The sequence below is a fragment of the Sylvia atricapilla genome, chromosome 2 (assembly GCF_009819655.1).
Source record: "Sylvia atricapilla isolate bSylAtr1 chromosome 2, bSylAtr1.pri, whole genome shotgun sequence".
NCBI classification, from domain to species: Eukaryota; Metazoa; Chordata; class Aves; order Passeriformes; family Sylviidae; genus Sylvia; species Sylvia atricapilla.
In genome coordinates, this window is record NC_089141.1 from 91,278,265 (window position 1) to 91,288,649 (window position 10,385).

The 10,385-nt window shown below is 37.7% G+C and overlaps 1 protein-coding gene across 2 annotated transcripts in view; it reads left to right on the plus strand.

Annotated features, from left to right (window-relative positions):
* Positions 1-7,003, plus strand: part of COL4A1 (collagen type IV alpha 1 chain) — a 120,394-nt gene extending 113,391 nt beyond the window's left edge. For both annotated transcript variants that reach the window (XM_066313827.1, XM_066313828.1), the window contains 3 exons: positions 1,580-1,694; positions 2,315-2,487; positions 4,080-7,003. In XM_066313827.1, the coding sequence (XP_066169924.1) occupies positions 1,580-1,694; positions 2,315-2,487; positions 4,080-4,161 (370 nt within the window). In that variant the 3' untranslated portion in view covers positions 4,162-7,003. The remainder of the gene's footprint in view (positions 1-1,579; positions 1,695-2,314; positions 2,488-4,079) is intronic.
* The last annotated feature ends 3,382 nt before the right edge of the window (positions 7,004-10,385 follow it).

The following is a 10,385-nucleotide window of genomic DNA, read 5'->3' on the forward strand; positions in this document are numbered from 1 at the left end:
ATTCAAATTTCCAGCCTCTGAAATTCATATTCCATTTATGCCATCCCATATCATGCACCCAAAATAGCCTTTAACAGTCACGTTTGAAACTCTTGCTGAAGGAGGTACTAACCAACACTTTGCCTTATCTTGTGCCTACGGATTAGCTTTTGCACCATAAAAATGAGTAAGTGTGTACATGTATGTACATATGTGTGTGTGTGCATGTATGCTTATGTGTTTTTCTCCTTTTAGTCATAGCAACAAGTGAAATAGTTGTAATATTTATTTTAGAAAACTAGCAAAGATCTTCTTTCAATTTATTTTATTGATGTTTTTTAAACAACCGTTTTCCCTGTCCAAATGTTGAAAATGTGTAGAAGTGTCATTTACTGCCTTGAATCATAGGACTTCTTTTCCTGTAAGGCCTTCTACTGAAATACCAGAAATCTCTTGAAGCAAAGCAGAGCTCCAAGAATAGAGGCAGCTTTACATTCCTTCTTTTAACTTACTCTTTCATTGATGTGTTTCTTAAAATAACTCTCTTGCTTCTGCACTGAAGATGAAGGCAGTAGGTATGAAAGCATTCTTCGCGAGGCAGAAATAGAAAGCTTTCATTCTGAATACCTTTGCTTCTCTGCATTTTCCAGAATCCAACTTAATCCATTTTGCACTGGATTCTTTTCCATGCTCTGATAATAGGAATCAGACTGTTTAGTTTTGAATCATTTTCATAATTGCTAACTGCAGCAGCCAGTTAAAGAGTTGTACAAGAAAAAACAGATTATATCTACCAAATTCCTTATTACCTGTCCCCATATTAAAATTCCAGCCCAGCTTATGGGTATTTTATGATTCTCCTGTGAAGGCATGATTGGTCATTTGATTATTCAGTAACCTAGCAGTTCTGAGACATGAGGAATTTATCTAAAGTAAAAGAACTGGTGCTGCATGCATGCCGCATGCAAGTTTGTTGTGCAAGTTACTTTGCTAGAAATCTCATACCAGAGATACAGAGCACAAATGTAAATAAAAAACAGTTTCAAGGAAAATGCATGGGAAAGAGTCTGGATTAGGCTAGATTAGCAGTGATTGCTTTGTAAGATATTTTCCAGAGAGATGGCTTTTTCTCTGGAAATCAGAGCTAAGTTTAGGATGAAGAATTGCTGTTACTTGTTCCTCATCTTAGTAGACCACTTTTAAGTGATACACCCTGAGTTACAGTGTTTGGCTATTTGCCTCCTGTGTTCATGACATTGAGCACTTTTAGAAACTTGAGTACAAACAGGACTAGAAAAAGAAAAATACACATAAATATTCAGATAAGAGGTCTCTTGTTCTTTTCTCATAGGAAAGCTAATAGGAATAAGACTTAATAGTTGAACTGAATAGTAAGGGGAAAACTAAGACGACAAAATAAATTAGATATAAGAAAAAGAACAACAGTTGGCTGTTTTTCTAGATAAAACATTGTAATTTTCCTTTGGTTTGGGATGTGACAACATTTTCTATTTCAAGATTCCATAAAGAAATTAGTATCTGAATAAAGAAGTATTAATCCTTCAGTGCACACAGCTCATTCATGTCTTGGTCTTTCTAGATGTTCTGTGTGTGAAGCTCCTGCCATGGTAATAGCTGTTCACAGTCAAACAATTCAAATACCACCGTGTCCTGAAGGCTGGAGTTCACTTTGGATTGGTTACTCCTTTGTCATGGTAAGTGCACTGGGACATACTCTGAGCTGAGGAAAGCATTTGTTTCAGGGTTTTATCTATGGAAAGTTAATACCTGACTCTGTCACTTCAGGTTTTAGGAGGGCATTAGACCTCCACCCTTTGTAGTGACTTCAAAAAGAATCTGATAATTTTCCCAGTCAAGGCCTGGGCATGGTCTGAGACACAGCTGGATGCAGAGCTGCTATCATTTGGCAGAGGGAGAGAGGCCACTGTGATGTGGGGTGGGAATGGAGTTAAGCTATTCAGGTGAAAGCCATACCAGACCTTCTGGGCCAAGAGCTAGCCCTAGACATGTTGCTTACCTAGAGATAGCTTGAGTCCTGCTGTCTCTCCTGAAGGACTTCTGTGCATACAGCTGCCCCTGAAGCTGATGTTGCTGATGTGTCATGCTGTTCTTGAGTAAGAGAACCCAATGCCATCTCTGGAGCCTTCAGCTCCACCTCCTTGTTCTTCCTTGAGCTGAGCAACAAAACAGCAGACGAGCAGAACAGAGGACAAGGAGAGAAGTGAGAAGAAATATTTGTGGGAGAGAGTTCATCAGAGTTGTAGCAGAAGAGGCAAAGAGTCCCTCTCTGACGCATGGTTTTGCATTTTCCTAGCACACCAGTGCTGGTGCGGAGGGCTCTGGCCAGGCCCTGGCATCCCCTGGTTCCTGTCTGGAGGAGTTCCGCAGCGCTCCCTTCATCGAATGCCATGGCCGGGGCACCTGCAATTATTATGCAAATGCTTACAGCTTCTGGCTTGCCACTATAGAAAGGAACGAGATGTTCAAGTAAGTTCATGATTTGTTTATCGCTCTTTGAGACTCAGTTGAGCCTTATCACTGAATAAAAGAAATATTTTTTGAATGTATTACAGGTTTAAGTTTTGGCTGTCCACCAGCTCAGTTAATTTATGTAGTTAAATAGTAGCTTCTAGGGGAATTAATAAATGTATCATCATTTAGTGTTTGCAATGTGCCATTTGTACTATGTATTTTCCTTTTCAAAATAATCTAACACTACTGTTTTTTGTTGTGTTCACCAAGTGGTAAGTGGGATAGGCTGACATATTGATGGAAATTAGATTTGAATATAAAATTTTCTGTAATGGATGTTAACATATAATATAACTGTTTGCAATTTGTACAGATGTTAAACTAAGTGAGTTGAACAATTATTTACCTTTACCTAATGTTAGGGGAAGTATGTTTGAGTAAAATGCAGCTGGTGGTAATAGGCTTTGTTCTGGTCTCCTGCCCATGAGTATTTTCCAACACAGGCTAATTTGCTCAATATGAATGCTATTAATATGTTAGCATGTAGATCAGTTCTCATGTCTGCATAGCTTAACTGGTCAGCAGACATTCCTCTGGAGTGCAGGTAATCAGCCTCTTCCACCACAGTCCAGACTGCTCCTGTTACCCTTCATCCATTCATGTCTTCTAGATCTGTGAATGCTACCTTGTCTGTTTCAGAAGGAAGCAGGTTATTTAGCCAGTTTTCACTATTAGTTTATCAGATAGTTGTCAATGGAGTAGGTAGAAAAATTGAGCACTGGGACTGAGTATCACTGTGGCTGCAATAATCTCATCAACCAGGAAAACTACTACCAAAACCACCCCACCACTGGGGTAAGACCTGGATCTATAGGAAGGAGGAAAGCTGGTCAGAAGAAAATTTAGAGTGAGCAGTACAGTTGTTTCCATTCCTTGAGTCCTACCCAGAGACCTCTCAACTGCACACCCTTTTCTGGCTACAAATTATGCCTCAGATTAATGAAATAATCCCAGATCAGGGGACCTGCTCTGCTATCATGTATCACAAATACTCCTAAATTTCCTGTAGACTTTTAATCTTTTTTAATGAAAAGCATTAAGTTAAAGCACACTTTTGTCTGAAAATTATTTATTTATAGTTACTAGGAGTAACTCCTTATGAAAGGTTAGAGACTAAAGGCTTTGGTTTGTGTTTCTATATGACATCACATAATTTCCTTCGCCAGCTTCTTATTTGTCTTTAAAGTCATAAGAGTTAAGAGAAAATCATAAACAGTCAAATTTCAGCTTCTTTGCCCAATTTTATTTTATTACCCAAATTCTAGATTGTTTTCAAACTGCTGCTTTAACAGATGATGTTCTAGGTTAAGGAAATGTTATTTATGCCTCATGAAAGACCTGAATTCTTCAGTAATTGTAAGTGTGTGATGTTTAAATCTAATATTACAGTAGTTTGTGACCAAACTTGGAAGTGGTTGCACACTGGAAAACTTAGGAACACCTTGATTTGGAGGAGGCTGGAAGGGAGATTTGCATTCAAAATTGATGTTGTCAGTTATAAACCTGAAAATTGTTAATGGGTCTTTTCATTTCTTTCTTTTCAATAGGAAACCGACTCCCTCAACTTTGAAAGCCGGGGATCTACGCTCAAATGTTAGCCGTTGTCAAGTCTGTATGAGAAGAACATAATGACTTTTGAATTTCAACTAATTTCACACAATATGGTGCTATTCGTTTAACAGCAATGAAGCCTAGACATGTATCATATGTACCTCATTGTTGTCCAATATGAAAACAGTAAAGTGCCTTTTAGGAACTTGCATAACTAACACACACTGCTTTACTGGCCCTGTCCTTGCTAAAGAAGAAAAGAGACAACAAAGATAAGCTTCAAATGTTGACATGCCAAATGGCACTTTTGATCAAAGTATATGTATTTTTTATATAAATGCAATGCACTGATAGAATAAAAAGTCAGCATTTATCCAGAAAAAAAAATGCAAAGGTGCTAGGAGGTATGCAGTTCTGCCTTATACTGTTTGACCCCCCCCCTCCTTTTTCATTCTTGTATTATATATTTAGATACATTTTTCTTCCCCAGATAAGTTTGTTACCGTTATCTAGGTGTCTTAAAATCCCAGACTTTCAGGTATGTACTTATTGTTCTTGTACAAAGAAATACTAATGTAAAAAAGAGTTTTGGGATTACAGACTGTGGTTAAGCATCATGTAACCATCTTTTCACAACATAGGGTGCCATCCTGCAAACCTTTGCTTCTGTTTGTAGCCTTTAGTGCTGTCAGTATTAATGGGTCTACATCTGGAAGAGATTGCCAAATTGGCTTCACAATAGGCAAGTAAGTGTTTCTGCTACGTTGGTACTATGCAGCTTCTTTGTGCAGTAGAACAAACTTTCCTGTGGAATAAAGAATGATCCAGCAATGGTCAAGAAAAATAAAATATATATAAATATTTTAGTAATTTATATAGATATCGACCATTAGGCAAATCAAGCTCTGAGTTTATCATTTCAAAAAGAAACTTAAATTTTTTTTGTTCTTTTCAGCGTCATGAATTAGGTGTTAAATGCCAAAATATGATGTGAAATGTTCATTTTGCATAGTAATTTCAATGCTGAAGTTGCAGAGACTGAACCCAGGTTAATAGTTGTGTTTATAATAGTAAATCCTGCTTTGAGCTTATAGTCCTTATTCTGTATTTAATATTTTTCAGGGTTTTAAACACTACTCACACACTGAATGACTTGATTTTGAAAAGTATAAGGCCTTAATTTTGTTAATATTGTGCCAAAAAAAAATCTTCAAAGTGGCCTCAGAAATATTTCTAAAGAATTTCTATGCAATTATACCATTGTTAGAGCACGTCTGTGTCCAGAAATGTTTTATGGACTACTAACATGCAAATACCAAAAGATTTTTGCAAATGCCAAGGCCTTTGTATAATTTCTTACATGTGTATTTCTAAAAAAATTCAAGTTTGTAATAAAACTATTTGTGTAAAAAAAAACAAACAGAAGAAAGGAAGAAGTTTTTACTAATTTGTTATTAGCATTCATTTACAGCAATGAATTAATAAGCCACCAATAAATGCACAAGCTTGATGCAATCCTAGATGCTTTTTGTTTTGCACATCTTGCAGATGTACAAAGCATCTTCTAAAGGGTGAAACAGGGCACTGTGCTGACACCTCTGTTGTTATCTTGTAAGAACTGAAACTGATAGAACATGAGAAACTTACCACTGAAATGTATTTGACACGAACACATTACAGACATCTGCTAACTTCATCTCAGTTCATGGGAATTGATCAAATTATGTACATTTTTCAGTTTTCCTTTGAATTTTTCATGCACAAACAGAACTGAATTATACAGGATAACAAAATATTTTCATAAAACTTTGATTGTAAGTGGGCAAGGTGAATCTTGGCTCTGGTTGAAGAGGAAATGGGCCATGCTATCGTTTTCCTTGGCAAAAGCACATAATTTGCTAAAGTTTCATGTTGTTTTTCAAAATTTATGAAGACATTATGGCTGCTGCTGCTGCTGTTTTGAACTTGGTTTTCACTTAGAATCCTTCGGGACATTCTCTGACCAAATGGTAGAAGGCTCCTGCATAGAAATCTGCCATTTCATTTAGCAAGGATTCTTAACTCTCGTGGAGGTTCTGACACTTGATAATTTCATTTATAAAAGACCAGCCCTCCCGAAAGTTCCTTGTCAGTCTATAAGATAAAACAGTCTGATAATGCCTGAGCAGCCTCATGCAGGGTTTTCTCAAGGGACACTTGATATCCGGAAGAGGAGAAGGCTATAAGGTGTTCCTTTGTGGCATGTTGGAAAAATTATGCAAAAATTCAGTCTTCAGTGACTCAGAGCACCCAAACTGCTACTCACACTTGACAGTTTAGCTCCTGGTCAGCTAGGGGTTTAATTTGCTATGGTCAAATTGTCTTAGAACTGCCAGACAGTTGGGTTTATAAAGTCCTTCATGTATGTTTAAATCAGCTGGGTGTGTATGAACCCTTGACTTAATTGGGAGCATTTGGAAAGCATTTGGTCCTTCGAAAATTTTTGAAAACTGCTTGAACTGTAGTTTGATGTCTTCCTTATCTAATAATGATTGTTTATTCCATAACCTCCAGCTCATATAATGACCTAAACCATTCTTATGCCAAAGATGCTATTTCTTCTTAGATCAGTCACTAAACATTTTGGTGCTTACTGAATATCAGTCAGATCTCCTGAAGATGTGTGAACGCTAGATTTTGATGCCCTGGGTGAGGAAGAGCCCATGTGAAACACTGCCTTGCTTTCACAGACCTCTTAAGTATCCCGTATTCAGGCATTTATGGCCAGTGTTTGGCTGCAATACAGTTCATTGTGTGAACAGGCAACTGCTAACTCATCAGCTATTCAAATCTTGCAGAAGCTTCAATTTCAGGAGAAAATTTTTGAGTGCAGTACTTGAAGAGTCTCTGTCATGTTCTAAATAAATACATTTCTAAAACAGCAGGTGGTGCCCTTGCTCTCTTTGTGGTAACACGGACGGACAACATCACACTAACAAATACCTTGGTCTTTAATCTACTAACATGACCCTATTGAATATATTACTATTTTCCCGTGTCTCCATCTCTATTTTGACACGTTCTAGTCACCAGCAATTTTCCTTTTGAGATAGGAATGGATCAGTTTTCAATTTAAAAAAATCTATACATACTGCAATATAAAAATATAATTAAATGATCCAATATATATTTTGAAGCAGCAAATGATGTCTTAGCCTGTGTGTCTTTTCTGATAAATGTACATTCATTTTGTAAGTATATTTCCTATCCATTTCGTAGTGGTAACTTCCTTGATGAAATACATGTTTTTCTATGTGACAGGACTCCTGAGAACAATATCGCCATACTAGGCTACCAGAAAAGTGTATTTTCAAGGCTGAACTTACAAGGCTGCGTGACTTTTAGGAGTTCCTTTCCTATCTTCCATGTTTTACAAATCTGTAATAATCTGCATTAACTGCATAAGGTGAAACATAAACCACGGAGCCAGACTTATGGATCTCAGAGTACCAAAAATACAGCACCTGGCAGAAGGAAAGACCACTAACTAGTTGGAATGGCAGCTGTCTCAGTAGCTGCCTGTATCTCCATGCCTTACTCTGTAAATGTGGTTGGCCATGCCTGCGCTGGGACTTGTGGAAGGAGAACTGTCAGCATTTTTTCAGAGCTTGCAGTGGAGCTTCTCTATCTCTGCTGGTCATGTTGTGGCAGCAGTGTGCTGCCCACTGCATTTCCTTCTCTTCATATAAAAAATATGGGTTTTATGGTCTTCACATTCTGAATTAGATAACAGTGAGAACATGAGAGACCAGGGTGGATTTTTAAATGCTTATTTCAAGCTCAGACAAATGCTGAAACCAGTGATGGATGGTCTGGGATATAATTAATCATTATTAAGAAAAGAAGTATCCAGTGGCTACATGGAAATGTTCAGCCTGTCAGTTTCAGAGGTAAGAGGGTAGCAAGAAGAAAATAATTCCACCGACCCATTAGTGTAAATACAGTATGAAGTTGATAATTGAGAATTTGTAATATTTATTATGTCTCTACCACATAAATACAAACAAAAAATAATATAGAAACTTACTTTTAGCACTAACAGCTAAACAAGAAATGCATGTTCTTTGTGAAAGATGTACTAACAAAGCAACCTCAAAAAATTTGCTGGAAATACAGTCTTTAAACCATTCTCTTTCTTCAGAGTGTCAGAGGAAAGTCCTTCAAGGAGGGTATGGGTTTTGGCTATTTCTCTCTGGCAAACAGTAAGCTTGTTGTGTTGCTTGAGGTGTTAATATCTGTGGGAGGATAAATCACTACTACTTCTCATGAACACAGGAATTCTTCTATTGTAAGATACTTACCCACTCAGGCTTACTGACACCACCTTGTCTCTTCAGCTCCCACTGTAAGAGGATGATACTCAAGAGCTGAATATTCTTTCTTGCTTTTCAGTGTTGATTTTTAAATGTACATTGTTTCCCAGCTTTTTATTGTCTTGAAACCAGAGTATAAACATTGAAAATACTTTAAAATGTCTGAATCTTTTACATATGTTTGAAAACTGCCCCTTTTTCCCCTCTGGCTATATGCAGTCAGCTGTATTTGTTATAATTGGTGTGCAGAGGACAGAAGACTTGACAGAGTGAAAGTTATAGATGGAACATGATCATTTGATGCTCTGTCAACTCCTGTCTCGCCTAAGAAAACATTAGATTTTGTGCAGAATTGTGGCAGGATTCATTTGTCATCTCAACGCCATGAAGTACAATTTACACTGTAGTAAATAAACATGTAAAGTTGGCTTGGGTAGGGGAGAAAGTCATTGTAAAACATTCTAAAGAGCATTAATCAAACCTTTTTGTTATGTTTAGTGCACAGCTTTTAGACCAGTGTAGCCCATGGTGTGTTTTTGCTAGATGTTCCTCTCAGTCTTACACCAGAGGAGACTGCTCATTTCTAACCATTGGTTCCTGGAAGAGCTTCAAAGTAAAGAGGGGGAGAACATGCCCGGTGTTACCTTCTGCCAAAGCTTTTGTTATCTTTCTGGGCATAGTAGCTGGTAGTGGAAGATGTTCTCATCTTCCTATTTCCTCTAAATAATTATAGCGGCATTTTTTCCAGCCTAATTTGGGACATGAACCTGTCAGAGAGATGCGATCAAAGTGTCAACAAAGTCATAGGGACTTGAAATGCAGTCACATGAATCCCATGTCAAGGATTGCTTCTGTGTGTGTACCAGTTTCAGTAATGCATCTGGGAATCCCCACAGAAACACTGACTCCCAGGGCAGTCTCAGTGTGCATAGTTTTATAGTTGTGTTGAGAACCATCTCCTACTTCCCTGGTGGGGATGTGTTGCAGTATCTTTGGGAACTCAGACTGGCAAGAAGGTAAGTATCAGACAGAAGTGAATGAAGATTCCTGGTAGCTCAACATCTGCAAACAAAATTGCCATTTGCTCACATTTCCACGTTGATGGACTACAACTTTTTCACAGATTATTTTTTGATGCCTTTGATCAGTTGGGAACTGTCAACTGTCTCTGTTCAAAGCTAATACTATACAGGCCTTTTGGCATTGTCCCTGAACTGAGGAAAGGACCTAGCCCACGGCAATGAAACATACACCCTGTCTAATTCTCAACCTTTCTTTTCCCAATAAAAAAAACTCAAAACAAAGCATGTAGAAAACAAGTTCTAGTGTCCAAAAATAAAACCAACAAACCCCACAAAGAAATCTCCACTACATTTCTCCTTCCCCTCTCTTCAAAGGCAAATCTTACTTCAGGGAAAAATAAGGACCTATTTGAAATAGGAAGGGAAAAATTGGAAATGGAAATTTGAGAAATTATTCCCTGGATTATAAATTCATGTTATAACAACAGCTACTCACAGTAAGAAAGACACTATCTGAAATATTATAATCACCTATAGTTATGTGACAATTTGAGGGATTCCCTGTAGAAATTGAGATTTCTTAGCAGGAAAACTACAGAAGTTGTGAAAGCTGAATTGAAAATAACGGTCTTCTGAACACAACCATATAAATTTGAAATAAAAAGTTGTTCTCAGATTGCAAAGATTACTGGGATTGCTAGTGGTGCAAACCAGAAGCACACTTCCTGGAGGAAGTCACTGCAACCTGAGAATCACAGGTACAAACAACTGGGACAATAGTTGGGAATCTGCTCAGATGAGGTGCTTTGGAGCTCCTGCAAAGTGGCACTTAACAGCCACTTGCTTTTTTGAAGAATTGACCAAAAAAATGGAGTAGGTCCTGCTTGTCAAAGGGCAAGATTGTCTTGAGAGGACATTTGTGAGGAGG